At 42.1% G+C, this 14888-nt stretch overlaps 1 protein-coding gene across 2 annotated transcripts in view; it reads left to right on the top strand.

The window, feature by feature from the left end:
- SLC2A2 (solute carrier family 2 member 2) overlaps window positions 1-6959 on the top strand; it is a 28054-nt gene extending 21095 nt beyond the window's left edge. For both annotated transcript variants that reach the window (XM_059687021.1, XM_059687022.1), the window contains exons 9-11: window positions 4182-4283; window positions 4964-5167; window positions 5257-6959. In XM_059687021.1, the coding sequence (XP_059543004.1) occupies window positions 4182-4283; window positions 4964-5167; window positions 5257-5457 (507 nt within the window). In that variant the 3' untranslated portion in view covers window positions 5458-6959. The remainder of the gene's footprint in view (window positions 1-4181; window positions 4284-4963; window positions 5168-5256) is intronic.
- Window positions 6960-14888: the final 7929 nt, after the last annotated feature.

Raw genomic sequence — 14888 nt, 5'->3', positions numbered from 1 at the left:
GAGTGACTCCCCCCGCCCAGTGCACAAATGTCGTGCATCGGGCCTCTAGTGTACTGATAATATATTAATGTTTCAACAACTTGGAAGGAACATAATCCATCTTTTTTTTTTTTTTTTCCTGAATGAGTATTTTGGAAAAGAGAGAGACTTTCCTGACTCCATTTTGAATGATGTTCTACATTCCATGTTTTCTTCCACACTAATGGGCAGGAGAAGAGAGCCTGTAATCTTAAGAAAGAAAAACAAAACAGGAAGAAATATGACAGGAACAGGAAGGCATGCGGGGTCTGGGGGAGAAGCGGTGGCTACTAAACTCTAAGTAGGCTTCCAGGATCTGAGTGACACACATTGTCTGGGACAAAGGGGAGAGTTAGGGTCAGCATACATCTCCAGCTCCTGACCAAGTCTCACCCTGTGTCACATTCCTCCCTGCGCACTCACCTGGCCTCAAAAAGGGAGTCTGACTCAATTTTCAAGGCATTAGTTTTAGAGTTTATTATCCTGTTGGTAATAAATGTTCAGAAACAGAAAGAAAAAAAGAAAGACATAATAAAAGCCCTTGTTCCTAAATAAATCCTTCCATTTTCTTGATAGTCTGACATGGCGTCATCAAGTTAACTTTGAAAGTCATGATTAAAGAGTCAAATAGAGAGCAAGAAATTTTATGAACCTGTATTTTTTTTCGCTCACTTCCTTCTCAACAACTAAATGTGGGCTCTGTGCTTATCATCCTTTAAATGATTTTAAACTCTGATTACAAAATGCCTCAGATGAAAGGGGCTTTCACTGTAGGTGAAAAGAAATATCTCTCAGATATTTTCAGAGCCAGAGCTCGTTGCACTAAGGGTATTTGATTGCTATAGATATACATGGTGGATTTATGAACCTAGCCAATTTACTCACCAGAGTGAGAAAATATGACAGGTAGTTTTTCGTGTGTGTGATTCACCAACCTTGCCAGTCTCCTAAGGATCAAGCAAGACTCTATCCAACAAACTCTGGTCTCGGCTAATTGTAAATCTTAACCATTAATGCAAAAGTCCCCAAGCCCAAAAGAATCAGTGACATATCTCCAGACTTAGTAAAAGAAAGCACTTTAACCTTTTGCTTTAAAGTCTTACCTTTTTCCAATGAATAGTTCATTCCCAGCACCAGGTACATTTGGGCACACCAGAAAAATGAAGACCTGGCTATTTTGGTGAAGTTATCAGATTCCATATGTTGCCAGGCGCGTGGTCATAATTTGACTTCATTCTCAGTGAGAAAGTTGGATGAGAATAGTTGACACCTCAACAGTTGAACTGGAATTGAAAGAAGGTGGAGAACCAAGATGGCGGCATAGGTTAACACCGGAGTTTGCTGCTTTGAACAACTACTTCAAAAGTGAAACCAAAAAACGGAAAGGACATCACCCAGAACCACAGGAACGCTGGCTGAGTGGAAGTCCTACAACTAGGAGGAAAGAGAAACGCACACGGACACGCAGAGGAGGCGCAGTGCTGAAGTCAAATTCTGAGGTGCGGAGTGCGCGGAGCGGGCTGGCTGCGGAGGGCGCGGTTGTTGTTTTCAATCGGGAGGGAGTCGCAGACTCTGAGCTCCAGATCCGGGCGAGTCTTTAGGGACCCAGACTCAAACGGGAGAAGCGGGACTGTCTGGCTTCGGTCAGAGCGAGTGCAGCTTTCTCTCCCAGCTTTGCAGCGGGTGCTGGGACTCAGAGAGGCAGAGCCCCTGGGGACAGGACTGAGAGCCACCATAACTGCTCTCTCCGGCCCACACTGTTGATCCTGTGCGACCGGCCCTACCCAAGCCCTGCACAGAGGCATTTGCTGGATAGCCTCAGGCAAAGGCTAGATTAGCACCTCCTTAGAGGACAGAAGTTCTCTCACTGCTGACACAGCTGATTCTCATAGCCACTTGGCCTGGAGGTCAAACCCTCCCTGGGATTAGCTACAACAATCAAGATTTAACTATAAGACTGTGAACAAAGACCACTAGGGGGTGCACCAAGGAAGCATAACAAAATGCGGAGACAAAGAAACAGGACAAAATTGTCAATGGAAGATATAGAGTTCAGAACCACACTTTTAAGGTCTCTCAAGAACTGTTTAGAAGCTGCCAATAAACTTAATGAGATCTACACGAAAACTAATAAGACCCTCGATCTTATATTGGGGAACCAACTAGAAATTAAGCACACACGGACTGAAATAACGAATATTATACAGACGCCCCACAGCAGACCAGAGGAGCGCAAGAATCAAGTCAATGATTTGAAATGCGAGGAAGCAAAAAACATCCAACCAGAAAAGCAAAATGAAAAAAGAATCCAAAAATGCGAGGATAGTGTAAGGAGCCTCTGGGACAGCTTCAAGCGTACCAACATCAGAATTATAGGGGTGCCAGAAGATGAGAGAGAGCAAGATATTGAAAACCTATTTGAAGAAATAATGACAGAAAACTTCCCCCACCTGGTGAAAGAAATGGACTTACAGGTCCAAGAAGCGCGGAGAACCCCAAACAAAAGGAATCCAAAGAGGACCACACCAAGACACATCATAATTAAAATGCCAAGAGCAAAAGATAAAGAGAGAATCTTAAAAACAGCAAGAGAAAGAAACTCAGTTACCTACAAGGGAATACCCATACGACTGTCAGCTGATTTCTCAACAGAAACTTTGCAGGCCAGAAGGGAGTGGCAAGAAATATTCAAAGTGATGAATACCAAGAACCTACAACCAAGATTACTTTATCCAGCAAAGCTATCATTCAGAATTGAAGGTCAGATAAAGAGCTTCACAGATAAGGAAAAGCTAAAGGAGTTCATCACCACCAAACCAGGATTATATGAAATGCTGAAAGGTGTCCTTTGAGAAGAGGAAGAAGAAGAAAAGGGTAAAGATACACATTATGAACAACAAATATGCATCTATCAACAAGTGAATCTAAGAATCAAGTGAACAAATAATCTGATGAACAGAATGAACTGTTGATTATAATAGAATCAGGGACATAGAAAGGGAATGGACTGACTATTCTTGGGGGGGAAAGGGGTGTGGGAGATGTGGGAAGAGACTGGACAAAAATCGTGCACCTATGGATGAGGACAGTGGGTGGGGAGTGAGGGCGGAGGGTGGGGCGGGAACTGGGAGGAGGGGAGTTATGGGGGGGAAAAAAAGAGGAACAAATGTAATAATCTGAACAATAAAGATTTAATAAAAAAAATAATAAAATAAAGAAGATCCTGTCTAAAAAAAAAAAAAAAAAAAAAAAAAAAAAAAAAAACAGTTGAACTGTTTCAGGTGTCTGCAGTGCACAAACCCCCAGGAGAGAAACAAATGTCATTTTAAACATATAGGAAATGCATTGGAAGATATCTAAGATATATGGCCTCTTAATATTGTGCCCAAAGTGAGAATCATAGAGCGGTGGTAACACTGTGGTTCTTTCTCTAGAATGCCATGTTCAAATCACTGTCACTAAATGAACCAAGTACCTATACTAATAAAAGAGTAATATGCTAATTAGACTGGATAGACTGGAAGTCTTCCAGACGTCATTCCAGACATCCTTCCTGACAAAGCCAGGGCCGAGGCGAAGCCACCCAGGGTCCCAGGTGCCGGCCCAGGTGAGGCCTGACCAGGGTCCCAGGTGCCTGCCTGGGCAAAACCAGCCCGGGTTCTGGTTGCCTACAGCCAGCCGGAGGACGGAAACCTAGGTCATGGTCACGGGGCTTGAGGCAGAGGCAGTTAGGGGCGATCAGGCAGGCAGGTGAGCAGTTAGGGGCATCAGGAAGGCATGCAGAGTGGTTAGGGGCAATCAGGCAGGTGAGCAGTTAGGAGCCAGTGGTCCCGGATTGCGAGAGGGATATACAACAGCTGGTTTAGGCCCGATCCCTGCGGGCATCCCCCGAAGAGTCCCAGATTGCAAGGGGGTGCAGGCCAGGCTGAGGGGACCACCTCCCCCCGGCACAAATTTTGTGCACCGGGCCTCTAATTTGTTAATAACCTCTAATCACTGAGACCAGCTCTGCTACCTCAGGCAAGAGTCACTCCCTTTCTCAGTTCCACATCCTTAAAATGGGATAATAAAACTGCCGCTTTCCAGCTTTATGAGTTAAAATGACCTCTTTGTCAGTCAAAACTCTTTAAGCATCAAGCCTACATGTTTTAAAACTCTCCTAGGTGTTCCTCGTGGAGAAGGCGGGGCGACGCTCTCTGTTTCTGATTGGAATGAGCGGGATGTGTGTCTGTGCCGTCTTCATGTCTGTGGGACTCGTGCTCCTGGTGAGTTTGGTGCCACTGACATTTTTGGTTACCATAGGACAGCAATCCTGTACTCCATGTTGAAGTGCTTTGGATGTCAAAAAACAACAACAAAAAACCTTGAGAATGATTTACGAAGTAAAGCCAGAGAAACAGCATATAATACAAAGGAGAAATGTAGTTTGGAAAGGGGGTGGAGGGGTTAAAGACTGAACATCCGAAAGTAAGTTGCCCCCATTACCCAGGGAGGCAGTGTAGCAAATGGTCAGAAGGCAGGCTCTGGGGTCAGCCCCAAGCTGGCTGCAATGCTGGCTCTGCTAGCAGCGGCCTGTGTGACCTTGGGCAAGGATCTGGCCCTCCCAGCCCAGCACCCTCAAGCGCTACTTCCCATGCACCCTCCCTAGCACCCTAGGTATTAGTAGGAGCAAAGATCACTGGATCCTCACCCTGCCTCTTTCACAGGAAAAGGGTGACTAAGAATCATATAAAATCCTAATCAGGATTTCCCTGTAACAGGGCTCAAAAGATTTAAGGATGACTCAGACTAGAACAAACTTATCTCCAACTAGAATAACTTGTACTTAATTGCACATAATCACCAGGAAGAGAGCCATGTGACCGTTACACTCAGGGAGGGTCTACTTAGCTAAAGGAAGACGCAGCCAACGAACCCACTTCTACTGTTGTTTTGTTTTTCTCAGAATAAATTCGCTTGGATGAGTTACGTGAGCATGGTAGCCATCTTCCTCTTTGTCAGCTTCTTTGAAATTGGGCCCGGCCCCATCCCCTGGTTCATGGTGGCCGAATTTTTCAGTCAAGGACCACGCCCTGCGGCTTTAGCCATAGCGGCATTCAGCAACTGGACCTGCAATTTCATCGTCGCTCTGTGCTTCCCATACATCGCGGTAAGCAGCCCAAGGTCGTGCAAACTTACTTTGCCGAGAAGATAGGGCCCAAAGACTGCTAACTGGGACTCTGTTTCTTCTCCATGCAGGAGTTCTGTGGACCTTATGTGTTTTTCCTCTTCGCTGGAGTGGTCTTGGCCTTCACTCTGTTTACATATTTCAAAGTTCCAGAAACCAAAGGGAAGTCCTTCGAGGAAATCGCGGCAGAATTCCAAAAGAGGGGTGGGTCAGCCGGCCCACGGAAGGCAGCCACAGAAATGAAATTCCTTGGAGCTGCAGAGACTGCGTAGAGATAGCCTGCTTTTGTATGAACAGAAAAAGGAAGGGGCCTGTGTGTTTTTACATGACAATTCTTTGAGACTTGTATATCTCTATCTTGAAGTATTGTTTTATTTTTTTAAAGAGCTTTTATGGGCGCTGATCAGAAATGTCATCTAATATTACCAAAGAAAGTATTTTTTTTTTAAGTTACAGAACTATTTTTGATAGTAAGACTCTGTAATTAAGTAAACCTAAAAGCCTAGCTCATTTCCCTACACTGAAGGGCAAGGACATGCTAATGTTCCTAGTTCTATTCTGTATAAGGAGGTTCTCCTGAAATTGAAGCAGTTTCAATGTAGCATATTATTGCTTCCTTAAGCACGTGACTAGAAACCTGAAGATACCACTGATAATTGCATATTTGAACCTGATTAAGGTGGAATTTTCTCATCGACAGACCTCATACTAAAGGAGACACGGCTAGTGGCAGTAAAGTCCCTTGTAAAATTGATAACTTTTCCATTTCTCTCACTCAGTTTTCTTCCTGTGCATTGGAATTTACATTTCGTTTAAAATTTTTATGTTTCCTATATATTCATGTGGAATGATATATTCAGTATATTAAAATATGTTTGTAAAGAAAAACTTTAATTTTTAGTAAGCTTACCAAACTCTTTCAGTACTTGGAAAAACAAACAACATTTTAGTTCGTTTGGTGACCAAATCAGTTTTTTTAGATTAAACAGTAAAAAAGTTTTACCTGGTAATGTAGCATGAGTTATCAGTTAATATTAACATCTATTATAAATCCCTTTTAAATCACTTTCTTGTTGGTTTTACCCTTTGGGCTATGTTTTGTTTTGCTTTTTAATTGAGCACAGCCTGGTTTTCTGAGCTGTGTTATAAAATAGAGTCAGTGAGAAGTCAAGCATTTGGTGTATCTCCTCAAACCCCAATAAACTAAAGCAGGCTAACTTAGGAAATTTGAAGTGAATGATTGCTGTTTTTCAAAAGGAAACATTTTCTGAATCAATATGTTGCTAAACAGGTTGAAAAGGTAGGGTTGGCGAACTCATGAAACTTCATGACTGTTCAATTTCAGACTTGATCAAAATCCCTTTTTAACTTTCCTGGAAAACTGAATTCACTAACACAAAACTACCCCCTATCACTTCCCTCCTTCTCTCGGCAATATGCGGATGCTATCTAAGCTGTTCTGCTGCAATTGCCAGCATTTATTGTGCACTGCCTATGTGCCAGGCACTGTTCTAAGTGCTTTCACTTATGTAGGCAAATTGAAAATACACTGATGATGAAATAGACTTTTGCTTTACAACTATGGAAGTACAGTTCTGATGGATACCAAAGGCTTAGTGGGGCTGTTTGCCTCACAAAGTGGAGCACCGAATCCATCCTTATTACGTTTGCTTTAATGTGCATAATATTACTCAATACTTGCTTTTTCATTGTTGTTGCTTACCTTTATGTAATTAGGCAGTCCAAATAATGAAATTATTTCTTTTCACTTTGACTGATTTTTATTTCCTTTGGGCCAACTTGGGATAAACTATTTTTACTTAGGACTTCAAGACCGTCCAAGTGAGCTTAAATCGTTCAGGAGACCTTTGGGTGTGAACTCTGGTAGGGAAACATAGGGACTCTGACCAGGGCACAGCAGGAAAATGACTCTTGTGTGGCTCTTGTCTTTTGGATGCTGATGGCCTTTGAGAAGTCCAAAGCTTCAATGATAAAGAAATTTAACATTTTTATAGGTGATGAATGTGATTTAATCAAATCACTATCTCATCTTATTTACTAATGGAATAAAGTGGTAAAGGTTTAATAAAGAACCCCAAAGACTTGCATTTAAATTCTAATTAATTATTTGGATTGATCCACAAGTACCAGAAATTCAGATCCTGAAATTTTTTGCCTCAGAAAAGTTTAAGTAACTTTATATTGTTTTTCCTCCGTATTTTCTTTTTTGCAGACATACAAGTGAAGTGAAGGCGAAATAATAAGCTTTTAAAACTTGATATTAGGACAAAAGATCTAGCTAAACAATAAAAACCCCTAGGTCTTTAATGGTATACATCATCCTATATAATAAAAGTCTAATATGCTAAGTGTCCAGTCGGCCGGTGGGCCATTCAACCAATCAAAGCGTAATATGCTAATGATATGCTAAGGCTCCTCAACCACTCGCTATAACATGCACTGACCACCAGGGGGAAGACACTCCAACTGGTGGGTTAGCTTGCTGCTGGGGTCTGGCCAATCCAGACTGAGCGAGACGGGCCAGACATGCCCTGGAGCCCTCCTGCGGTGCCTCCCTGGATGGCCCCAATTGTACACCGGTGGGGTCCCTCGGTCTGGCCTGCACCCTCTCGCAATCTGGATTGAGGGACCCCCCCCGCCCCCACTGAGAGCATGAACTTCGTGCACCGAGCCTGTAGTAATAAATAATAAAATTGGCACTAATTAATTAGATTTAATCCCAGGGAAATTAGTAGATGTGAGCTTGAACACATTTTTTGTAGTACGCTTATCATTTTTGTGGAAGTGTTTTCATACTCTAATGTCCTTACAAATGTGATTTTTCTCTTGGCTTGTTGGAAGCATGATGACACTTCTTGGTCTGGTCACTCAACTACCCACTCTAGCTGGTACCCACTATCATGACATTAATGCCCGAGTCTTCTCTGCTTAAACACAGTAAGAGAATGACTCCTCCTCAAGGAGCTCACAATCTAATCACAGCTCAGGAAGACCAGGATATAAATGTTCCTATCTGCATCTTTTGCCTTCCGTGAATCTCAATTTAAAGGCCTCTCTTGTAAAATGGGCCCAATAGTGTTACCTACCTCGGAGAGTTATTGTGAGGATGAAGTGTAAAGTGCGTTGTACAAAGGGGGTGCTGGATAAGTGCTACCTAGAAGTAGTATTAATGATGATACTATTAAGATACAGGATTATCTCATATATAGATAGTTCCAAATTTATAATTCAAGATAATATTTTCTTTCTTCAAGCAAAAAATCTCACAAAGACAAGGGAAGGTAAAAATCAAGGCAGATTTTAGGCTAATTCCTAAAGTCATACAGTGGGGCCTTGATTACGAGTGTCCCAACTAACGAGTTTTTCGAGATATGAGCCGTCTCTAGGCCGATTTTTTGCTTTGAGTTGCGAGCTAAAATTCGGGTTACGAGCCAGCTTCAGATACCCCACCGCTAGTTGGCGCAGCGAACGTCACAGTGAATGCCACAACATCAGCCCAGCATCATGTGTCTCACTCGTTCACTGTTGATTTGACATACGAGTAATTTGAGTTATGAGCTCCGTCATGGAACGAATTAAACTCGTAAGTCAAGGCCCCACTGTACTTGATATTTCTAAGTAGGTTATAAGAGTGTTTACTCTATTTTTAAATTTTGCTTCTGCTCAAGTTATTTTTTAAGAGGTCTACATGTAATATTAATTCTTTGAGTAATACTAAGTACAAAATAGAATGCTGTATATTATATTTAAATGTAATTTAACAGGATTATCACCATAGGACAAGACCAAACCTTCTTGATAATCCTCAAAACTTACAAAAGTGTGTAAACCAAAGTACATGCATAAGCTACTTATTGCTAGCTTATTGTTGGATCTGAAGCAAATAATGCAATGTTAGGCAATATTTCATGCTTATGGTGTCGTTGGCAGAGGTGCTGAGTAAAGTGTAAAAAATATAATTTTTCATTACAATTCTATATCAGTGACCGAGGAAGAAAAGGCCTGAGCCATCTGTTGGTGTTTTTACTGCCTTCTAATTTAGTGCGCATTAGAAAGAACCATGATGAGAAGAAACTTGTTTTAGTTAAGAGTATATATGTACTATAGTTTTATGTTAATAAATATATTTCCAAATGCTTAGTGTTGTTTTATTTTATATAGAAAACATATTTAAGAAACTTGATATTGGTTCACTGTATATACTCATTTCCTTTTCAACTATTTTTCCTGTTCTCATTTTAAAGATATGTGTTACTTTGTAAACCCAAAATTTATTTCCCTCAGGCAGTTGTTTTGATTATCAGTAGTAGGAAAAATTAGCCTGAAGGTTAGTAAAGAACAATGGAAGAGGAAAGAATCACTCCCTTTGATAAAAATAATTTAATTTAGTAAATATTTAATTGAGCTCCCATTCTAAATAAGACATTTCATTAAAGTTTGGTGAAAAACGTGAAGGGGTTAAGAAAAAGAAAACATCTCACAGACAGACAACAGAGAGAAAAAGGGTGGGGGGAGGTAGAAGAGGATAAAGGGGGATCAATGAAGATGGAAAGACACACAATATGATACACAGATGATGTATTATAGAATTGTACCCCTGACACCTATATCATTTTATTAACCAACTAGAGGCTCGGTACATGGATTCGTGCACTGGTGGGGTCCCTCAGCCTGGCCTGCACCCTCTTGCAATCCCAGACCCCTCGGGGGATATGGGACTGCCGGTTCTGGTCTGATCTCCGCAGGCCAGCCAACATCCCCCGTGGGATGTGGTAGTACCCTAAGCGGCAAGTGGCCAGGGAGGGGGAGCCTGAGCCCAGGCCTGGCACCATGCTGCTATCGCTCATCCCGGACCCGCTGTGTCTGCTCCTGCCAACACTTGGTAGTGAGCCCAGCATCTGGTGACTGTTGGTCAGCTGAGTGGCACTCCCGCTGTGGGAGCACACTGACCACCAGGGGTCAGCTCCCACATTGAGTGTCTGCCTACTGGTGGTCAGTGCACATCATAGCAACCAGTCGTTTGGTCGCTTAGGCTTTTATATATATATATATATACTAGGGCCCGGTGCATGAAATTTGTGCACTGGGTGGGGGGGGTCCCCTTAGCCCAGCCTGCCCCCTCTCACATACTGGGAGCCCTAAGGGGATGTCCTACTGACGGCTTAGGCCTGCTCCCTTTTCCCCTTGGGGAGCCGGCCCAAGCCGCAGTCTGGCCTCCCTTTGTGGGAGGTGACAGGGCTGATAAGGTGAAGGCACCAGCCCCATCACCCCACTGCTGCAGCCACTGCCAGTCACCGCAGCCATCAAGGTTTTTTAATCAACACGAACTCCAGTCCCTTCACCATGAAAAAATGACAACTTTCTTTAGGCATTTTCAAGATGTGTCTTTCATAGGATATGACATTTCTTTATTTTTTTTTTTTTTATCCTCACCTGAGGATATGTTTCCATTGATTTTTAGAGAATGTGGAAGAGAAAGGGAAAGACAGAGAGAAACATCAAAGTGAGAGGAACACTTTGATTGGTTGCCTCCTGCATTAGCCCTGACTTGGGCCCCAGCCAGGGAGGCGCCTGCAACCTAGGTACATGCCCTTGGTTAGAATTGAACCCAGACCCTGCGGTCGCCAGGCCAAGGCACTATCCACTGAGCCAAACCAGCTAGGGCAGGATATGACATTTCTTAGCCCTCCAGTAGTGGACCTTGTCTTTTTTGCCAGGAGTGTGGTGGAAAAACCCTAGATCACCTTTTGGGATTCTTATTACCCACATTACTAAGAATATTACCAGTGCCATACAGGGAGCTTAGCCAATGAGTGGTCAGAAAAGGTGTTTCCTCTGTAGTTCACACCAATCTCCAGCTTGGCCCCCTGCCCAGGCCTGATGCCTTGGCAAGAGGCATCGACCCCCATCTCCCTCCGATCGCCATCTTCGCCCCCTTCCCAGGAATGACACGTCTGGCCCAGGCGTCAGGCCTGGACAGGGGACCCCAAGATCCCTCTGATAGCCGACTCTGCCCCCTGCCCAGGCCTGATGCCTCTGGCCCAGGTGTCAGGCCAAGGTAGGGAACCCCAAGACCCCTCCTATAGCCAGCTCCACCCCATGCCCAGGCCTAATGCCTCTGGCCCAGGCGTCAGGCCTGGGAGGGGATCCCCATCTTCCTCCAATCACCAGCTCCACCCCCTGCCCAGGCCTAACATCTCTGGCGGAGGCTTTAGGCTTGGGCAGGCCACCCCTCCCCCGCAGCTCCGATGGCCGGCTCCGCCCCTTCCCAGGAGCCCCCTGGCTCAGCTCCTTCCTGCTCAGGGCCCACACAGGGCCTACCTCAGCATGACCTGGGTGCCGATGATGTTCCTGGGACCCAGGCTGCTTGGCGCCTATGTATGCAAATTAGCCACCATCTTTGTTGGGTTAATTTGCATACTCATCAGATTGGCTGGTGAGCATAGCAGAGTGACAACAATTTGCATGTTTCTCTTTTATTAGTGTAGATAGATGTCCCCACAATAAATTCAACAGTAAAATAAAATAAAGGTTTTATGAAAGACACAAATCTTAGAAAACACGATCCCTATCCCAATCACGTGCATTCTCATAAAGAAAATAAAATTTGAAAACAAATTGTTACAGTACCAAAGAGAGAACAGAAAAAAAAAGTTAGTGGTTATCAAAGTTTTAAGTTAACATCTAAAATTTTTATCATATGTTTTAATAGCTGCAAAAGATGTAATTTTTCAAAATATACTATATTTTGATATTTAAAATTTGCTGTGCCCTATTTATCCAATGGAATTTAAATACCACAGAAATTTATTATTCATCATAACCATTAAAAATATATATATTTATATATATTAATATTAATATATTTAACTGTTAGAAATTTTATTATATTCCTTTCTATTCTCACTAGAGGCCCATTACACGAATTCATGCACTGGTGGGGTCCCTCGTCCTGGCCAGCAATTGGGGCTGATCAGGGCTGTCTCACCCAGTCCCGACTGGGGTAATGGGGGCCAGTCAGCAGGGGAGGTTCCATGAGAGGTTGGCTGGCCAGCCCAAATTGGGGCCCATCAGGGCCAGCCAGCCAAGGAGGGACCTCGGGAGGGCTCCAAGGCATGTCCAGCCCTCTCACCCAGTCCCAATCAGCCAGACCCCAGCCGCAAGCTAACCTACCAGTTGGAGCATCTGCCCCCTGGTGGTCAGTGCATCAACCGATTGGTGGGACACTTAGCATATTACACTTTTATTATATAGGATATTTCCATTCCATTTCCTTCAAATAATTTTATCCCAAAGTAATAAATGTACATGTCTTAAAATATTTTTGATGATTCTAAGTTTCTACAACAATATCTATAATTTGAATAAAAAATTTTTAAAATGTCCCATATCTACAAGGGTCAAGATGTTTAACCTTTTTTTCTAGATTGAGTGAGCATTTATGATCATTAGTAGTACACAACTAATGAAAAAAATCTGTAATTCAAATTTTGATTAAAAATTACTCATTTTTAAAGCAGTTATTTTGGAAATTCATCTCAATGAGATTTAATTATTAGTGGATAGATATTTCTTACTAATAAAGTAAAACAATGTTCAGCATAAATTCTATTATTACTTTGTGGTATTATAAACTTTTTGAAAATCTTGTTTTCATAGGTAAGTAAGAATGGAAGGATCACTGTTACTCAATCCATGAATTATTTCCAAGTTAAACCAAAATGCACATAAAAATTACTCAGCAAACTAATTTTTAATAATTTATTAGTTTATTTAGTTATTAAGTTTATATATTAGTTTATATATTAATTTATTAGTTATTAAGGGGCTAATAACTCAATTGGGCCCCTTGATTTTGTTGAAATAAAAAACTTATATTGTGAAAAGATTTGTTATCCAGTTGTTACAGTCATTCCCTCTTAGTTTCTGGGCAGCATACCAAAAAGGCTTTACCAAGACTTAATAAAAGACTTAGTTGTATTGTTCAATCTTTCACTGAAAGGCAACTTGCTTAACCTAATATACCCAGAAAGAATTGGGAAAATTAAGACCTGGCTGGTTTGGCTCAGTGAATAGAGCGTCGGCCTGCAAACTGAATGGGTCCTGGATTTGATTCTGGTCAAGGGCACGTGCCTGGGTTGGATGCTCAGCCCCCAATAGGGGGCATGCAGGAGGCAGCCGATCAATGATTCTCTCTCATCACTGATGTTTCTATCTCTCTCTCCCTCTCCCTTCCCCTCTGAAATCAATAAAAATATATTTTCTTAAAAAAGAATTGGGAAAATTAAAATATTATTAATTTTATACATTTTCACATATATGTAATAAAATTCTTCTATTTTATCACATGCTCTATTTATATCAAACCATGAGAGCTCAGATTTAGCTTGTTAGCTTGTTCAAATTCATTGTCATAACCTAATGGGCCAATTCCATCCTAAGTGTCAAACTAATTGTGCAAATCAGACTTATTTTCTCTCTGAGTTAATTTTGTCCTTCCAATAATGTTCATTCCTATGACAGCCATCTCATGTCTGGATTGCAGTGTGCTTCACAGGTAAACATAGGTATGAGGTGTGGATACCTGCTATAAGTATGTCTTCTACATTTCTTACAGTTGCTTTATTTTCTTTACTTTTACTGGTCTTGCCCTCAGGAGAAATGCACTTTGAAAACAATTGGATAAGGTCTGCTAAACAATAAGAGAGGTTATTCTCCTGTTTTACAATGTCTGAATTCAAAATATATGGCCAAACTATGCTATTTCTTAGAAACCACCTAATTTAGGTAAGATTCACAGGTAAAATTATTTCCAAGCATCCCTTTGTTTGGCACCTCTAAAGCTTCAGGCATAGTAGCATGGTGAGAGTCAGGATCCAAAGAGGATTCTACCTGAATTTTGCAAAGTGGGAGAAGGTGCCGGGAGCCAAATCCAGCATGTTCAGCAGGGCTGAATCATCTGGAGTGGCAAGGGCATTTCCCCAAACCTGAAAAGGATGCATTAAATTAAGGTGCTCAGAGCATCTTAATCTACATGTTATTGCCTCCTACTGACCAAACACCTGAACAGCCATAAGCAAATTCTTCCAATCTGGCAATGGATTTGGATACAAAACCTGACCCTTTGATGTGTATATCTCTGCCTCGCCTCAGGACAATTTGTGTTAATAAAAAGCATGGGGTCCTGAAACGGGGAGAACTTAGTTTCTTTAGCTAGGCTCCTCTGACCCCCAAATGCCTTTCAAAATTATGCTTTGTCTCTGGACTCTTTATTAAAGTTACACACAGCCCTTCTCCAGATTGCTGAACCATTCTACATGCTGGAACAAGAACCCCGGCAAGAAGGATAATCATGAAAGATATGTTGGAGAGAAGATCTGGCCTAACACTCAACTCAGTGAGTGTTAGGTATGATTTTTGTCCATGAATAAGAGATAACATGTCCAATTTTGAAAACAGTTATTGTAAGTTATTCACAAACCGTGCCCCTTTTAATCCTAGAATTGGTAATGGTATACTACTGTTGTTAGTTTCACTATTACTAGTCCCAGGCGCTTTACCATCCCTTGTTGGTTCCTTAACTTGGCCTACTCCTTTGTAAATTGTTTCTTCTTTAATCACCCCTCTCAGTAGACCATCTGTTTCTGCTGAGGCCCTGAACAATACAGCATATGAATTAGAA

Source organism: Myotis daubentonii, chromosome 3 (assembly GCF_963259705.1).
Source record: "Myotis daubentonii chromosome 3, mMyoDau2.1, whole genome shotgun sequence".
Taxonomy (NCBI): domain Eukaryota; kingdom Metazoa; phylum Chordata; class Mammalia; order Chiroptera; family Vespertilionidae; genus Myotis; species Myotis daubentonii.
Note: the sequence above shows the minus strand (reverse complement) of the source record. Positions and strands in the feature narration are given on the sequence as shown.